This window comes from Podarcis erhardii (assembly GCF_964252035.2).
Source record: "Podarcis erhardii genome assembly, chromosome: 3".
Classification (NCBI taxonomy): domain Eukaryota; kingdom Metazoa; phylum Chordata; class Lepidosauria; order Squamata; family Lacertidae; genus Podarcis; species Podarcis erhardii.
The window spans coordinates 123,520,602-123,539,355 of record NC_138507.1 but is presented as its reverse complement, the minus strand read 5'-3'; the positions used below and the strand labels follow the sequence as shown (position 1 = coordinate 123,539,355).

At 47.2% G+C, this 18,754-nt stretch overlaps 1 protein-coding gene across 3 annotated transcripts in view; it reads right to left on the bottom strand.

Annotated features, from left to right (window-relative positions):
* SELENOI (selenoprotein I) overlaps positions 1-18,754 on the bottom strand; it is a 65,401-nt gene that overhangs the window by 9,704 nt on the left and 36,943 nt on the right. For all 3 annotated transcript variants that reach the window (XM_081854888.1, XM_081854889.1, XM_081854887.1), the window contains exons 2-7: positions 13,279-13,347; positions 12,787-12,895; positions 10,921-10,995; positions 9,215-9,477; positions 1,959-2,067; positions 248-296 (exon numbers count right to left, since the gene is read on the bottom strand). In XM_081854888.1, coding sequence (XP_081711014.1) covers positions 248-296; positions 1,959-2,067; positions 9,215-9,477; positions 10,921-10,995; positions 12,787-12,895; positions 13,279-13,347 — 674 coding nt within the window. The remainder of the gene's footprint in view (positions 1-247; positions 297-1,958; positions 2,068-9,214; positions 9,478-10,920; positions 10,996-12,786; positions 12,896-13,278; positions 13,348-18,754) is intronic.

Here is an 18,754-nt window from a genome sequence, read left to right as displayed (position 1 = left end):
CTCAAAATAAATAAAATGAAATACATATAGGAGGCCTGGCTTTGCCCAAGAGGCCTGGCCCAGCTGGTTGAGAGAGAGGGCCCATCCAATCTCTCTGCTCCATAGTCTCAAAAGCAAAGGCTTGCCCCTGGCATCACTCCTGCCCACTTTGTTTTCTCAAAACTCTCCCCACTGGGGAGACACTGAGTGGCGCTGAGTGGCAGCCAACCCCATGGGGCGCTGACAACCGACCTCAGACAGGACTTACTTGTAGTAGTTCAGCAGGCTCATGGGGAGGGTCACAGTCAGCGCGCAACCTAAGGGAGAGAGAGGAGGGCCGGGTTATGACATGCGTTTCCCTTCACACAAAGACAGACGCTGCCACACAGCAAAGCCTGTTCCACAACCCTCACTCGGATTTGTAACAGCAACTTGTGGCAGGGGAATGCGAGTGTCTCCGGAAAGGAGGGAGCAGCTGCTGGTGAAGAAGGAAGCTTTTGCTGGGCTGGCTTCACATCCTGCAGTGCTGGCCATTTCTATCATTCATGGAAGAATGCATTTGCTTCCTTCTGTTCTGTTAAGACTCAGCGTGTTGTGCATTCACCAGGACCACCGTGCAGTGGTGAGTTGCCTTGAGGCCCAAAGGCAGGCTATAAAAATAAATGCAGTGGAACCTCAGTTCTCGAACCGCTCCGTTCTCGAATGTTTTGGTTCCTGAACGTTGAAAACCCAAAAGTGCTCTGGTTTTTGAACGTTCCTTGGAAGCCTAATGTCCGACGCAGCTTCCGATCTGCAAAAAAGCCTAGCTGTCAGCCAATCTTAAGCTGCGCCTCAGAATTCGAAAGTTTTGGAAGTCGAACGTCTTTCCGGAAAGGATTATGTTTGACTTCCGAGGTTCCCTCCCTGCGAGAAGCCAAGTTACAGGGAACCAGGCAGAGGGCCTTCTCGGTAGTGGCGCCCACCCTGTGGAATGCTCTTCCATTATATATCAAGGAAATAAGCAACTATCTGACTTTTAGAAGACATCTGAAGGCAGCCCTGTTCAGAGAAGTTTTTAATGTTTGATGTTTTATTGTGCTTTTAATATTCTGTTGGGAGCAGCCCAAAGTTGCTAGGGAAACCCAGCCAGATGAGCAGGGTACAAATAAAATCATCATCATTTTATGCTTTGTGGCTTATTCATTATTTTGCATTTTAGTTTATAGGAATCAGAGTTGGAAGAAACCCCCATGGGTCATCTAGTTCAGGCAAACTCGGCCCTCCAGCTGTTTTGGGACTACAATTCCCATCATCCCTGGCCACTGGTCCTGTTAGCTAGGAATGATGGGAGTTGTAGTCCTAAAACAGCTGGAGGGCCGAGTTTGGGGCTGCCTGACCTAGTCCAACCCCCTGCAATACACACTCCATGTAACCTTACCCAGGACCTTAAGATGAAAGACCAAGAAAAAGCAAACAGCAAATGAAAAGCTAGGCAGATATTTTACTAACATTGTAATTATACAACAAATTTGCCCCAGACCGGCCTCAATGAAATCTTGCCACTATCCACAAATCTAGAATACCTCATTGATCTTAAATAGGGTCTAAAATTCTGGAGCAAGCAGTTCCTAATTGTGACCCAGTTTGTGTACTCCAAAGAAAGGATTGGGGGAAGCACATGGCAAACAAAAGAAAACATAGTCAAAACAAAAAAATTCCTTCCTGTAGCACCTTAAAGACCAACTAAGTTAGTTCTAGGTATGAGCTTTCGTGTGCATGCACACTGTGTATCTGAAGAAGTGTGCATGCACACGAAAGCTCATACCTAGAACTAACTTAGTTGGTCTTTAAGGTGCTACAGGAAGGAATTTTTTGTTTTGACTATGGCAGACCAACACGGCTACCTATCTGTAAAAGAAAACATAGAAAGGCGAACATGGGATTATGGCACTGTATATTAGGAAATTTTAAAATACAGGCTTTCAGAGGAAGCTCCTTACCAAAGATCATTACAGTGAATAGGTCTCTATACAAGAAATTGAAGAGGAAAGGATTGTACCAGGCCTCCACTCCCACAATAGACGTCACAATGTACACGATGGAAATGGTCTGAAAAGTAATCAGAGAGAGAGAGAGAGAGGCAGAATTGCAGCATCTGGAAAGACTCATCCGGCCAGCTGGTGTTTGGATAGAATGGCTTAGCGATCACAAAGCTCTTAGCCACGTTATGACACTGCCCAAAGGAGCCCGGGCTTATGCCCCTGGGGTGGAAAAACAGACCTTGCAAAGCCATTTCCCCCTCTCCATCCCACCCTGTCCCTACAAATGCATTCTCAGGGGCAACTGCTGGTTGCAAACAGCAGACCCACAAACCTGCCCAGCTTGAAGCTCCCCTGGGATGTGGCAGCTGAGCCTGGTGGGAGCTGAAGCCTGAAAAATCTTGAGGATGCCAGCTTCGCCACGGCTGGGAGAGTCACCCACAGCCTCAGTTGGAAGATGGGGATTGTACTGGTCTGTATCACAGGTTTGCTCTTGCAAAGACCGGCAACACAACGTGAAGTGGTCTCTGAACAGGCAGACAGACACACGCTTATTTATAAAGGTGCTAGGAACCAGCCAACCGCTCCTTTCAGTTTTTGCTTTTGGTAAGAGGTTGTTTGTAACCTGATTCAGCCCACTTTCCACCACCAGACATGGAGGGGAGAAAGTGGGGAAGGAAACTAGGATTCAAATCTCTGCTCAGTCACAAAGCCCACTCCCTGGCGACCTCATGGGTAAAAAAAGGTAAAGGTAAAGGGACCCCTGACCATTAGGTTCAGGCGTGACCGACTCTGGGGTTGCGGCGCTCATCTCGCTTTACTGTCCGAGGGAGCCGGCGTACAGCTTCCGGGTCATGTGGCCAGCATGACTAAGCATGACGGAAACGCTGTTTACCTTCCCGCTGGAGTGGTACCTATTTATCTACTTGCACTTGGACATGCTTTCGAACTGCTAGGTGGGCAGGAGCTGGGTCTGAGCAACGGGAGCTCACCCCGTCACGAGGATTTGAACCGACAACCTTCTTATCAGCAAGTCCTAGGCTCTGTGGTTTAACCCACAGCGCCACCCGCGTCCCTGACCTCATGGGAGGGGCAGATAAAAACCACTTATATTGGTCCTGAGCGGGGGTGGTGAGTCTTCAATATTCTATTTTTGTATTTTTAACTAAAACCCTTCCCTGGAAAGGCTAGCGTTTGAATGACAACTGGTTTGGGAAAAGTATGGGGTGGATGCCTTGATTGGATTTTATCTGGACAGAATGGACTGGACATCTGCATCTGCATCTGCCTGTAATGGGAGGATACTTGGACTGATTTGGCAGAAATACCAGCCTGTGAAGAGACGCTGCGAACCTATATAGGGGAATCCTGGACATAAAACCACACAGAAACATATTGTTTGATTTATCTCGCTTGTTGGAAGAACTCAGAGGCTGTGGAAAATAATGAGGATTAACATCAGAACCATCGGAAATGAATATGATAAGCAGTAGATGTATGAGATGATCAGATCCCCCCCGACCTCAGAGCATGGTGAAGTCTCCCTGAAAAAATTGGCATAAAATTTGGATTGCTTAATTATTGAATAATTTGTATAAGTCGGAATATATTATGTGATTTGATTGGAATGTCAAAATGGGAAATTTAATAAATATTGTTTTAAAAAAATATATTGGTCCTGAGCTTTTTGAAGGAAGAGATCATAGAGCTGGAAGGGACACCAGGGGGGCATCTAGTCCAACCCCCTGCAATGCAAGGAAAGCAGCCCTGACAGATGGCCCTCCAAGCTCTGCTTAAAAACCTCCAAGAAAGGCGTAAATGTCTTCCTGCTTAGAAGGGATTTGAGTCCCAAGTATTAGCGCTCTGTGGGAGATAAGTCCCATGGGCAATTTGCACAGCCTGTAAAAGTTACCGTATTTTTCCATGTATGACTAGGTTTTCCCCCCTAAAAAATAATGTCAGAAATTAGGGGGTTTTCTTAAATCTGAGTCCCCCAAAATAGGGGGCGTCTTATACATGGGGGCTTCTTATAGACAGAAAAATATGGTAACTCCCATGAGAGAGGGAGGGATCTGAATTCACACCAGTCTTAAGAACATAATAAGAGTTTTGTTGGATCAGGCCCAAACAGGCCATCTGGTCCAGAGTCCTCCTCTGCTCCAAAGCAGGCATAGGCAAACTCGGCAGGAGTTGACATCTCAAAACATCTGGAGGGCTGGGTTTGCCTGTGCCTGCTGCTCCAAAGGGAAATCTATCTGCAAGCAAGACCAGGGCACCACAGCACACTCTCCCCTCCCGGTAGACCTGAAGGAGCGTCTCCATCCCCATCGTTCTACCCAGACACTGAGGTCCAGCTCCGAGGGCCTTCTGCCAGTTCCCTCGTTGCGAGAAGCCAAGTTGCAGGGAACCAGAAAGAGGGCCTTCTCGGTGGTGGCGCCCATCCTGTGGAACACCCTCCCACCAGATGTCAAAGAGATAAACAACTACCAGAATTTTAGAAGACATCTGAAGGCAGCCCTGTTTAGGGAAGCTTTTAATGTTTGATGTATTACGGTATTTTAATATTTTGTTGGAAGCCGCCCAGAGTGGCTGCGGAAGCCCAGCCAGATGCGTGGGGTATTATTATTATTATTATTATTAACAACAACAACAACAACAACAACAACAACTTTTGCAGTTCTCAGGAACTGGTACAGTGGTGCCTCGCAAGACGAAATTAATCCGTTCCGCGAGTCTCTTCGTCTAGCGGTTTTTTCGTCTTGCGAAGCACCCCTATTAGCGGCTTAGCGTATTAGCGCTATTAGCGGCTTGTCGGCTTAGCGGATAAGCCGATAAGCGGCTTAGAAAAAGGGGGGGAGGGAAAAAAACCCGCAGGAACTCGCAAGACATTTTCGTCTTGCGAAGCAAGCCCATAGGGAAATTTGTCTTGCGAAGCACCTCCAAAACGGAAAACCCTTTCATCTGGCGGGTTTTCCGTCTAGCGGGTTTTCCGTCTTGCGGGGCACCACTGTATTTGGAAGCACTTCTGCCTCCAGAACAGCGCTATCAATAGCCCTCTCCTCCTCCATGAATTGGCCTCATCCTCTTTTAAAGCCATCCAAATTGGTGGCCATCCTTGCCTCTTGTGGGAGGACAATTTAACTATGAACTGTCTCGAAAACACACAACCAAAGGTGGACAGGAAGAGGGACACGTCAAGCTGCTGCTTCCCTTTTGATTCAGGAACGAAATTTGCCCCAAGAGTCTTATGTTCCCACCTGAAAAATCTATTGACCAACGCAGGTACAACCCCCCCTTCTCTCCCCCCCCCCAGTGCAATTTACGGGACAGCACTGCATAGAGGTCTCTGCTCAGCCAAGTCCAAGTCAACAAAACTGGCTGTGTGAGGCGGCAAACATCCGGGGGCAAAGGGCCCTTCCAGGGCTCCAGCGTGGTGAGCGGCTGTTCAGAAAGCGATCCATGGCCGTGGGCTGGGGAGGGGAGGGGAAGGACAGCCGGGAAATCATTGCCCAGAGGTATTTTTCCTGCCAAGAGGGAGAGAAGGCAGAAGCTGCACACCTGCAGATGATCACGGGAGGCAGCGATGGTCCAAAGAGGACTGGGCAAACCCATTAAGGCGGCTAGCAATGGGGACTAGCCAGGATGACTCTGCTCTGCCTCCAGTCAGGGCTCTCATGCTCAGGTCCTGTTCGCTGGTTTCCCACAAGCATCTTGAAGCTGACCCAGAAACTCCAGCGGGTGCAGAATGCTGCAGTGAGGCTCCTTACGGGGTCCTTGCCGCGGGATCACATTCATCCAGTGCTTTGCCAACTGCACTGGCTCCCGGTGGAGTACAGGGTCAGGTTTAAGGTGCTGGTTTTCACCTTTAAAGCCCTATACGGCCTGGGACCCTCGTACCTTGTACCTATGGGATTGCCTCTCCTGGTATGTCCTACGGAGGACCTTATGGTCTTCAAACAAAAACATCTTGGAGGTCCCGGGCCACAGGGAGGTTAGGCTGGCCTCAACCAGAGCCAGGGCTTTTTCGGTTGTGGCCCTGACATGGTGGAACGCTCTGTCCCAAGAGACCAGGGCCCTACGGGACTTGACATCTTTCCGCAGGGCCTGCAAGACGGAGCTGTTCCACCTGGCCTTTGGTCTGGACTTGGTCTGACCCTTAAGTTGCCCTCCCTTTATGGTCTTGATTTATCAGCTACTTTAAAATGAGGCTGCATTTTAAATTGCATTTTAACCTGTATTTTAATTTGGGTTTTTTTCTCTCCCCCCCCCCCCGGTATTATGTTTTTACTGTGATTTTATTTTATTGGTGTTAGCTGCCCTGAGCCCAGCTCTGCCCGGGGACAATGGGGTATAAAGAAAATTTATTATTATTATCTGGTCAACCACTGTGAGAACAGGAAGCTGGACTAGATGGGCCACTGATCTGATCCAGCAATTTCTTCTCGTGAGCGCAGCTGACTGAGATGCTGGTGGCTGGCAGAACACATGACCCCCTCCCTCCCCCCTCCAAGGCAATGACGTCTGCCAAGTAATTAAGTCAGAGAGGACTCTGCAGATCTTAGTCGATGAATGTTGACTGCTTTGGCTGACAGACTCATCTATAAAAATGTGGAGCAGCAGGAAGGAAGGGGGGGAACCTCAGATGTCACAGCCGGCGCCATCTGAGAAGCGACTGCTGTGTTGCGGTGGAAGGAAGGCAGAACAGCCTTTCCAAGATGTTGCCTCTTTCTTGCCTGGCAGCTTTTGAAACTGGCTTCCTTTCCTCAGCTGCCTGGCTTATCACTGGCACAAATAAAAAAATGATGCAAATTGTTGGGAAATCAATTGCCCCATGAAATGTTGCAGCCCTGTTGTTTTGCAGTTCGGTCCCTCCTAGCGCTACCCATCTGACTCAACACTGCAATTCCTTGCAAGAGACCTTCTCCACTCCTCCGCTGTAACTTTTACTCGTGATGTTTCTTCCCCATTTATTTCATTAAAATTTATACACCGCTTGATTGCAAAAAAAACAACCCCCCCCCAAAAAAACCCCAATGTTTACAAAAAGATAAAACAAGGAAATCAAGGGAAAACATTTTAAAACAGACAAACAAGTTAAAATACTAAGACCTGGTTAAAATCCACATCAGTTTTTTAAGCATCTGGGCAGGCTTGTCTAAACAAGGGTGGTTTTTTTTAGCAGGTGCCAGAAATAATACAGTGAGGGTGCCTGCTGGGCATCAATAGGCAGGGAGTTCCAAAGGTTTCCAAGACCGTTTTGTAATCTTTGGAGGGGAATAGTCTGCCATTTCCAAGCATGGCTTGCTCAAGCTGGGCTGGGGCAGATCGTCAGTCTTTCCTAGCAGTGAAATTCTGTTGTCACACTGACTAGCCCAAGGCAACCCTCCTTAAGAGGAAGCATTCTGTGCTGCTGTGAAAAACACTCCACCCCACTCCACCCACTCGGACTGCAGAAAGGCATCCTTGGAGACGAAATAACTACACAGCCCTGCAAACCAGGCCAGAGGTTTTTTCCCTGGAGCTTGTTTTCAAGTAGCTAAGCGTTTCTTTTCCACCCTCTGCCTCTCAAACGAGCCCCTTCCCCACAATGTTACACAAAACAAAAGAATTGCCGTGAAAATCCCTGTAATATTTGTAATATTACAGCCTGCCACTTCTCCAAATTCTTTAATCAGTTCCAGCACTCTTTTCAGACTTTCTTTAGGGTTTTCAGTCATAACGAGTAGATCGTCCGCGAAAGCTTTAATTTTATATGTTTTGTTTCCCAGAGTGATGCCTTTATAAACCTTAAATGATTTTAAGTGATATCAAACAAAGTCAATAGCAGGGCTGAAACACTTCCTCGAGTTTACAAAAAAGGTATGAAAACCTCAATGACAAGCTTCAAACATAGCCCTATTTAAGAAAATCAAGCAGTAGTAATAAGAAATTGAGGTTTTAAGTTTCAAACAAAGACAAAAACAGGGCAGACACTCAAAAACAGAGCTGAAGCGCTCCTGACTGCTGATGTTAAAGAAAGGTATGAAAACCTTAATGACAAGTTTTAAACATAGCCCTATGTAAGAGGACCAAGCAGTAGTAATAAAAAATTGAGGTTTTAAGTTTTTCACTGCCTTCCCCACAATGGGCTTCACAACACCAAAAAATAAAAATACTGAATTGTCAGAATAAAACAGCACATGAAAAACAAACCAATAAAAGCAAATCCACGTGCAGATAAAGGTGATAGGCAGCCACTGTGGTGCAATGCTGGACTAGGACCTGAATTCAAATCCTCCCACTGGGTGTGACTCTGGGGGCCAATCGCTGCCTCTCAGCCAAACTATAACTCACAGAATTCTTGTGGGGTAAAACGGGGAGCAGGAGAGCTAGAAGTGGCAGGCTGTAGGAAGGACTGGAAGCCTTTTGTTGAATAGTTAAAGCATGACTGTAAACATGTAAAAACACAGGTAGGATTTGAATGAAGAACATCGACGAAATACTTGTTGGAAAATATTGTGGAGAAGTTAGGACACAGAACAACCATAACATGCAAAAATTTTAGAAAACAAGGGAAAACCATGGAGGGGGTGGAGGGGAAGTCAAATCTGAAATGAATGTGATTTGGGAAAATACGTATCAAATTTGTAAACTTTCTGAAACCTAAAAACCCCCAACGCAAAAGCAGGAGAGCTATGCGCACAATCCTGACTTCCTTGGGAGGAAAAGGCAGCCTATACAGACATACCTTGGTTCTCGAACACTTTGGTACTCATATATTTTGGCTCCCGAACACCACAAACAGTGACTGTTCTGGTTTTCTAACATTTTTTGGAAGCCGAACGTCTAACACGGCTTCCGATTGAGCGTAGGAAGCTCCTGCAGCCAATCGGAAGCCGCGCCTTGGTTTTTGAATGGTTACAGGAGTCGAACGGATTGAGTTTGAGAACCAAGGTACCATTGTAAATGGAATAAAGCAAAAGTGGGAAGAGGGAACCGGAGGGTCAGAATCATAGAATCATAGAATCATAGAGTTGGAAGAGACCACAAGGGCCAACCCCCTGCCAAGCAGGAAACACCATCAGAGCACTCCTGACATATGGTTGTCAAGCCTCTGCTTAAAGACCTCCAAAGAAGGAGACTCCACCACACTCCTTGGCAGCAAATTCCACTGTCAAACAGCTCTTACTGTCAGGAAGTTCTTCCTAATGTTTAGGGTCAGGAAGCGCCACACTTACCACCTGGCTGATGTCGTACCCCCAGGGCAAGAAGAGAACCCCCGTGTTGTACTTCTCCCAGTGGGAGAGGATGAAGGAGAACAGGACCACCCACAGGAGGATGTAGAGGACGAAGACGCTGACGCCGTTGGGGCCCCGGCCGAAGGTGGAGTAGACCGTCACCACGAAGAACATGCAGGCCCAGCTGTCCAGGCCGTGGTCAAAGAGCTCTCCCAGAGGGGTGCTGGACTGCGTGCGCCGGGCTTGCTTGCCATCCACGCCATCTAGAAGGGGGGGGGGATAAGGAAAGGAGGGGGGTCAGAGGCACGGGTCAACCCCTGCAGTCCCAGTGGCTGGCTGGGAGGAGAGGCACAAGCCCCAAAGCCAGAGCTTGTGTTAAAGAATCTGTATTTATCTGTCAGAGGGCCATAGATCAGGGGTAGGGTGGATAAACCGCTAACGGGATGTCTCTTACGGCCATGTTCTGTGAGGGCTTAGGAGGCGTGAACGTGAACGCTTGGTACAAGAGAGGGTGGCACGATGCCCTTACGGAGAAACTGACCCACAAATTGAGACGGGCAAGGGGAACAAAGCACAAAGAGACCTTTGTTGGGGAACTGTGGGGATTTCTTTCACTCACAAGCACTCCAGAAAACCAAAGCCTAGTCCCAAAGATTTATAGTTAGAGCTTGTGGATCGGTTAATAAGAATATATTTAACACATATATGCTGTTGTAAGCTGCAGTGATCATGGATACAGGTTTTCATAATGATTTTTTTTTTGGGGGGGGTCCTCTGGGGGAAATATAAAGGGGAAAAATATATTTTTTAAAAAGCATCACTTAAAGAGTCAAGGAAGATGAACCCCTAGAATCATAGAGTTGGAAGAGACCACAAGGGCCATCGAGTCCAACCCCCTGCCAAGCAGGAAACACCATCAGAGCACTCCTGACATATGGTTGTCAAGCCTCTGCTTAAAGACCTCCAAAGAAGGAGACTCCACCACAAATTCCACTGTCGAACAGCTCTTACTGTCAGGAAGTTCTTCCTAATGTTTAGGTGGAATCTTCTTTCTTGTAGTTTGGAACCATTGCTCCGTGTCCGCTTCCCTGGCCACCTCTGACTGAGCAGAGCCTTCTTTCAAGGTGCGCTTTTAAAAGCAGCTTCAGTACGAAGGGGAAAGCAGAGTCCTCTTGCAAGAACCCATTGTTAGAGCAGGGCTATGAACACCGTGGTGACGGAAGGGGGCTCCTGCATACAAGTCGTTTGGCCCCTACGACTGCTGAGACCACTGTCGCAAATACCCCCTTCTACTGCCTCTTAAAGGTAAAGGGACCCCTGACTGTTAGGGTCTAGTCGTTGCCGACTCTGGGGTTGTGGCGCTCATCTCGCTTTATTGGCTGAGGGAACCGGCGTACAGCTTCCGGGTCATGTGGCCAGCAGGACTAAGCCGCTTCTGGCGAATCAGAGCAGCGCACGGAAACGCCATTTACCTTCCCGCCGGAGTGGTACCTATTTATCTACTTGCACTTTGACGTGCTTTTGAACTACTAGGTTGGCAGGAGCAGGGACCGAGCAACGGGAGCTCACTCAGTCATAGGGAGTGGAACTGTCGACCTTCTGATCGGCAAGTCCTAGGATCTGTGGCTTAACCCACAGCCCCACCCACACCCCTTTCTACCGCCTCTTACACAGACACAAAGATACAGTAAAGAACCAGCTTTTACCTAGCGTGTAAGCCATGAAATTGAGGAGGCCCACCATCACCCACACTTTGTTCGGAACGTGCTGCTGATCGGGTGCTGTGGAAAGAAAATCATTTTGAGAGTCAACACAACCTCTAGGGACATGTTTGCTGCACAATCATTATTGACATTATTGACTTTTTATTGATTGTGAATTATTTACTGCACAATCGTTATTATAATCATTATTGTTATTATTATATATTATATTTGTATGCCGCCCTTCATCTGAAGACCCAGGCCCACAGGGGTCAGCAAACTTTTTCAGCAGGGGCCAGTCCACTGTCCCTCAGATCTTGTGGGGAGGCCAGACTATATTTTGGAGAAAAAAATGAACGAATTCCTATGCCCCACAAATAACCCAGAGATGCATTTTAAATAAAAGGACACATTCTACTCATGTAAAAACAAGCTGATTCCTGGATCGTCCGCGGGCCAGATTTAGAAGGCGATTGGTCCGGATCCAGCCCCCGGCCCCCCACAAGGTCTGAGGGACAGTGGACTGGCCCCCTGCTGAAAAAGTTTGTTGACCCCTGGCATAGGATATACAGGTAGGGACGTGATCCCTGCCCAAGACTGAAGAGGCATTGGAAATGAAGGTCAGGCCAATAAACAGGTTAACTGGAAACATGCCAGAGAGATGCTGCAAGGACTATCCAGGAAAATTTATTGGGACGATTCGCCAAGATGTCCCTGTGAAGGACGAGGAGGAGGCCACACAAGCAGTAGCAGCAGCAGCAGCAACAACAGGAGCAGCCAGAAGGAGATGGGACTTATATTTGTTTTATTTATAATAATATTTGTATACCGTTGTAGAACAGAATATATCAAAGCAGTTTGTAGCAATAAAACCATTAACACCTTGCAATAAGAGGTTTAAAACAGACGCCAATTAACCACTGCCGAAGGATGTCTTCTTAATTGCCTGCCTCGGCCTGGCAGTTAAGTTTGGGGCAGGGGTTTAAATGTTGCAACAGAAGGCACTTGCTGAATCTCTAGCGGCGTTAAAGGTCGTTGTTGTCAATTAAGCCTCACCAACTTGTGAGATGACCAATGATGCTCAGTGGCCAAAGAACAGGTGACACTTCCAGGAAGGATAGGGAAGGCTCAGTACAGGACCACAACACTCCAGGTAGGGTATTGACAGAAAGATCAAGGCCATCAGATAACTGGTGATCATCACCTCTGCAAACTGACAACTCTCTGCTCATTTCAGTCAAGGGCAGAGTCCTGGAGCTTATCACCCAGGTTGTAAAGAGGTTTGGCATCGATGCCTTCTCCCAGCTGCCAGGTTTCCAAGGCCGGAGGAAGGCAACTCCCTAGGCATAGGGTACCACCCTGGCATTCCCAGCCGATCTGGGAAGAATCCTAGAGCTGTAGAGTCAAAGGGACCCAAAGGGACATCTAGCCCAACCCCCTGCAATGACGGGGGCTAGGACTTGCACTTTGACGTGCTTTCGAACTGCTAGGTTGGCAGGAGCAGGGACCGAGCAACGGGAGCTCACCCCATCGTGGGGATTCGAACCGCCGACCTTCTGATCGGCAAGTCCTAGGCTCTGTGGTTTAACTCACAGCGCCACCCGCGTCCCTTGGCCGCCTTTAGGCACACACAATACTCTGCTCCCCTTTAGATGTGTGGGGTGACGAGACAGTCGTGGGCCATTCCCCCCCCCCCCCGCAGTCCAGAACTGACGTTTGAGTGTGTCACCGTAGAAACAAGGGAGTCAAGATGCCATCAATGTGCAGAGACAGAGTGAAGAACACGCACCATCTCAGCTCATATCACTTTCATGCCTGTAAATGTGTATGCAGCTTTTGCTGTTCCTCTTTAAAGAAAAACGGTCTTACCAGATGCATAAAAGTCAGGGTCACAGTATGCCATGAGGAAGAAGTTGAAGACAAGGAGCAGGAAGCCACTAAACGTTATCAAGTTTGGGGCCAGCCACATGGGGAAAATCTGTGAGAAAGCAGCAAAAACACATGCAGAAAACCCACATTAATTGATTAGCCATGTACAGCCGAGCCCCCTCTGTGACGCTTAGGCAGGAGGAGAAAGAGACTCTCCTTGAGAGTTAGGGTGAGGTTTGTCTTTCTTGCTTATCCTTCGTGCGGCAAAACCAAAAGGAATCCAGGCCATGAGTGTAGCTTGTGCATCTCTGGACAATTAAGCCCCCTCTAAGAGGAGGAGAAGCAGCTCCTGCATGAGTCACAGACCAGAACAGGCAAGAGGCCACGCCAGCCAGAAAGGGGACTGGCAACTTCTCCACTGACAGGGATGCCAACAGGTCCACTTCAAGCACACTCAACAGGGCATGGAGGGAGGCAGGGGGGCCAACTCACCTTGACCACCGTGTTCCAGAAGGGATGCATGATGTACAGGGAGAGGGGGTTGTTGTCCACAGCACTGTACTGTGAAAGAAACAAGAGAGGAGAGAGAGAGGTTAGGCTGGAGATTTTCTAACCCAGCAAGATTCTCTAGGAAGCCCACCAGCAAGAGCTACAGAGAAAGACCTAAATGTGTATTTATCAAAATGGCATAAATGTGTATTTACCAAAATGGCATAAAGGTTGCCGGCAAGCTTTTGAGTTCTCCAGAACGATCAGTTTCCAAACGTTTTCGAGCAACTGAACTCATCCCCAGTACACCCTGTTCTATAGGAGGTCTTATTCAGGAAAGGGGTTTGCACAACTCCCCGAGGAAGGCAATAACCCGATGAAAACCCATCCAGGAACAATTAGCTGCACACTTATTCAAAATCCAATTGAAACTATTTAATTAATTCAACAAAATGGATGAAATTTAATAAAGAACAAAGATTGTGAGAGCGAGGGTTATTGTTTTTGCTTCCTTATTTATATCGTAAAATGCCCTGTGGTCCTCAGGCGAAGGGTGGAATAGGAATTATATAAATAATAAAAATAACTTGATGTAGTGACACCAGGTTTTAAGAGTCTGATACGTCTTTTATACCTCCAGTCCCCCTTCCCAGCATCTTAGCAACCCCCCAGGTAATCCCACTGTCTCGTCCCCCCCAAAAGGATGGGTGGGTGATACTGCCCGTTTTGGGAACCACTGGGCTAGATGGTAAGCAACGCAAGGGGTGGGACAGAGGGAAAACACGGTAGGTGGCAATGCCACGTCTGCTTCTGATCCGAGTTTCAAGGCAGGATGCAGCTGGAGGGAACAGACTGTCAAACAAGGCACTCTTGGATCTATGCAGGGATCAGGCTGTCCCCAAGACGTACTGGCAGACTCCTCACTCCTAGGGAACTGGCCTGATCCAGCAGGTTCTTATGACCTTATAGTGAGAAATGCACAACAAACACCAGCTTTCCCCAACCTGGTGCTCTCAAACGACAACTCCCAACAGCCCAGGCCAACACAGCCATGCTGGCTGGCGTTGATGGGAGCCGTATTCCAAAAGAACGGGAGGGCACCAGGTTAGAGAAAGCTGAGATAAAGCATGCGAGGAGAGGGCAATTCTTCCATTGCGGTGGTTCAGGGTGCCAAGGGCACACGCCCAACAGCTTGGCAGAGGTTGCTTTCGGGAGAGAGTTCTGGCTCAACCTGCGACCACAGGCCAGAAGCTCAGCCACATACAACTGCACGTTAGAAGTCTCCTAAACACACCAAGTGAGAGCTGGACCATAAAGAAGGATCGAACATTTTTTATGTATGCAACAACGGCAGCAAGGATTCTCATCGCAAAAAACTGGAAAACTCAAGATCTACCCACACTGGAAGAGTGGCAGATGCAGCTGATGGACTATATGCAACTGGCCGAGATGACCGGCAGAATCCGTGATCTGGGAGAAGAGAAGATGGAGGAAGACTGGGAGAAATTCAAGATGTATCTACAAAAACATTGTAATTTGGTTGAATGTTAAGAAGGATGCTAGATTATAAAAAACTGGCCACCACTAAACTAGATTTAAATTTGATGCTAAGTGAGACTAAAGAAAATATAAAATTTTTTGGGAAGAAGTGCTAGATTATATTTGAATGAGTGGACATGAGATTGTAAACAAGTTGATAATTTGTTTGGAAAAAATTTTTAACGATGTAAATGGGAGCGGGAGACGTGAGGGAGTCCAAAGAAGTGATGAAATTGTTGTCATAGAAGTAAGATCGTTTATTATTTGTGCATTTATATTTAAAAACTTTAATAAATATTTATAAAAAAAAAAGAAAGAAATTTTGCACTACAGTTCTCCTCTGGTCACGTAATGCGTACAAAAATTCATGTACTAGGGTAGCATGTGTGTAAAAAGACATATTTCAGTGAAAGTAACATTTAAAAAATGCATTATATTATTAAAAAATGATTTGCAAAAAAAAAAAAAAAAAAAAACCATAAAGAAGGCTGATCGCTGAAGAATGGATGATTTTGAATTCTGGTGCTGGAGGAGAGTCTTGAGAGTCCCATGGACTGCAAGAAGATCAAACCTCTCCATTCTGAAGGAAATCAGCCCTGAGTGCTCACTGGAAGGACAGATCCTGAAGCTGAGGCTCCAAGACTTTGGCCACCTCATGAGAAGAGAAGACTCCCTAGAAAAGACCCTGATGTTGGGAAAGATGGAGGGCACAAGGAGAAGGGGACGGCAGAGGACGAGATGGTGGGACAGTGTTTTCGAAGCTACCAGCATGAGTTTGACCAAACTGCGGGAGGCAGTGGAAGACAGGAGGGCCTGGCGTGCTCTGGTCTATGGGGTCACGAAGAGTCGGACACGACAATAACAACAAACACACCAAGGTGCTGCAATAATCCCACCCGAGTAATTATTCCAGATGATGGAACTTCTCTCTCTCTCTGCTTCCAACCGCCCTCCCTCTCAAACGTCATGTTGTGCCCCAGAAGCGCTTGAGAAATAGGCAATGTCAGTCAGAAGGTCAGTTTTGCTGTGCAACAGCTGCCTGCTTCAGGCCGGCAGGGCGAGTGACGCCTTGCTACGCCGCTGGGTCTCCGGAGTGGCGTCCGGCCAGCCTCCCTGGCACCTGATTCACCAGCTCCGTTCTGTCTCCAAGGACGGCACTACCAAGCGATTTAGGAGGTAATGGGATTTCAGTTAATGGCAGGGGGGTACTTGGCAGATTTGTTCAAATCCCATTATCTCTATCCTTCTTGCGGAAGTCGGGAAAGGCTGCTCCTGAGCATTTGGAGTCAGTAGAAGAGGTCCCTCAAGCCGAGTGCTTTGCTTTGCCTGCACTGTAGTAAACCCAGTATTTTGGCCTTGCAGGAAGGGCTGCAAACATTGCGCCTTGAGCTGTGTCAGACAAGCAGCACCAGAACACCAGAAGGCAACCTGTCAAACATTTGGCATCCCGTCTGCAAAGCCAAAAGGTTTTGCTCTCGTTGGCTTCATACCTCCAGATGAGCAAAGCTCTCTTCCCAAATCTATTCTTTTCTAAACAAAATAAAAAAATTCCTTCCAGTAGCACCTTAAAGACCAACTAAGTTAGTTCTAGGTATGAGCTTTCGTGTGCATGCACACTTCTTCAGATACACAGTGGTGTATCTGAAGAAGTGTGACAAGTGTCACAGGGTGTATCTGAAGAAGTGTGCATGCACACGAAAGCTCATACCTAGAACTAACTTAGTTGGTCTTTAAGGTGCTACTGGAAGGAATTTTTTTATTTTGTTTTGACTATGGCAGACCAACACGGCTACCTATCTATATCTATTCTTTTCTGCAGGTAAAGGAAGGAAAGGCGAGGACCTCCTTTGCCAACTGGATGTATTTACCTACAACACCCATCAGCCCCAGGTAGCAGGAAAGTTGCCGTCAACAGCAGGTTGGCAAAGGCTGGGTTAGGGCCTTAAAGCTGTTTGTATACCCAGGTATTCAGCACCACCAGCAAACTCTGTGCTTGGGAGTTTATTTTGTTGGTTATTACTTACTAACTTTATTTATTTATAGTCCACCTTTTTCTCCACGGAGCTAAAAGTGGATTGCATGGTTCTCCCTTCATTTAACCCACACGACAACCCTGTGAGGCAGTTTGGGCTGGGTGACCAGCCCAAGATGCTGCTACTGGTCTCTTGGTGAAGAGGAGACCAGCAGCTTCTCCTATCTGCTAAGAGGCTGCTGTAGAGTGGCTTTGGAGGCCCGGCCAGATGGGTGGGGTATAAATATATTATTGTTATTGTTATTGTTATTGTTATTGTTATTGTTATTGTTATTGTTATTGTTATTGTTATTGTTATTATTAGGGCTGGTGAGAACCGGCCGATCTGGCCTGCAAGGAGCCTGCTGCAGCCGCTGTTGTGGCAGCGAGTGATGCATTCCTTGGTTGCTGGATCTGCCGTCCCTGTGGATCCTGCTGCCTGAAGCGATCGCCTCACCTTGCCTCGTGGGTGGGCTGGCCCTGTTACTTTTCATGGTTTCTTTGGAGAGAAGCAGAGTATCAGCCCGGGTTGAGACGTAATGCTGAGCTAGACCATGGTTTCTATCCTGGCAGCACCAGGAGCAAGCGAGGAGGGGAAACCCAACCAGGACATCCAAATCTACAGTACTCAGCAATTTGCTTCGTATGTGTAATTTAAAGAGGTCACAGAATTCTTCTTGCTTTAGAGAAGAATGTGGGTTATAGTGGTGTTGGGTTTGAGTTTTGAGTACCACTGCCGCCAGTGCTTACACACAAACAAGCCCTGCCACAGATCAGTCAACCTTAATATTTGTAATTTTGGACAGCACCAAGGACTAGATGAAGATAATAATCCCATTCATTCTTCCCTTGACAGCTCCTGCTGAGATGCAGCCCCAGACCATTCATTTCTCAATTGTTTGGCTTTTAAGCACCAGAGAGTCAGATTACTATTATAGGAAGTGCTGAATAGGAGGCAGAAGAAGAAAAGAAGGCTGGGTGATCTGGGACAGAGCAATACTAGAGGGAAGGCTGGCTTGATAGCGCAATCTTCACACCAGAAGATAATCAAGATCAGTCTTCAAACCTGAAGGCAATCAAGATCAAGTTTCAATTTAATCACCTAGGAGGACTCCTTCTAGAATAACACTAAACTCAGCTTACAAAGCCGAACAATCATGTCACTTATTATTTTGCAAGTGGTTGGTGCAAAGAGTTAGTTAGTGCATGACGACGACTCCTAACCTGAGCCATCAGCCCAGGCCTTAGTGAAGGAACCTCCATGTCTTTCCTCCTGCAGATACGCAAGGCTGACACCTCAATGCACTTTGCAGCTTGAGGCTGCCTTCGGCATGGGTCATTTGAAGCGGTGGCCACTTCACTCTCCCCAATGACAGACCCAAAGATATACACGGTAAACTTTGAAGCTGAGAGGTGGTGGTTGGCCCAAGGTAAGCTTCATGGCTGAGGGGTGTTATAATTTTTTTAGGGTGCAGACACATAGCAGACACACACTCCACAGAAAACCAATCCTTTGCCCTTCAAAATTTAGGAAATATTCCCTGAGAAAATTACACTTCATTTGGTTATTTGGGATGAGCAATGCCAAAACCATCTCTGTTCATCTTGGAAAACCTTTCCCAATAGCTCTTTCACTTGCAAATCATTCCAGCTGGTCTGGCAAATTTCTGTTAACCCCTAACCAGACCTGCCAAATGAGCATCTTTTGTGTATCAATAGGTATTTACCATTTCAAAGGAATGGCCCAGACTAGCCAGGAAACCAGGCCAGAAAACTCATACCCATGCTCCAAAATCCTAAAGATGCCAAATCACACAGCATTCCTGTGTCTTACATATATTGCCCTTTTTCCAAGCTCAGAAACTAGGGAAGGTATCATCCATAACCTTCTACAGTTGTACCTTGGTTCAGAAGCTGCGGAAGACGTTC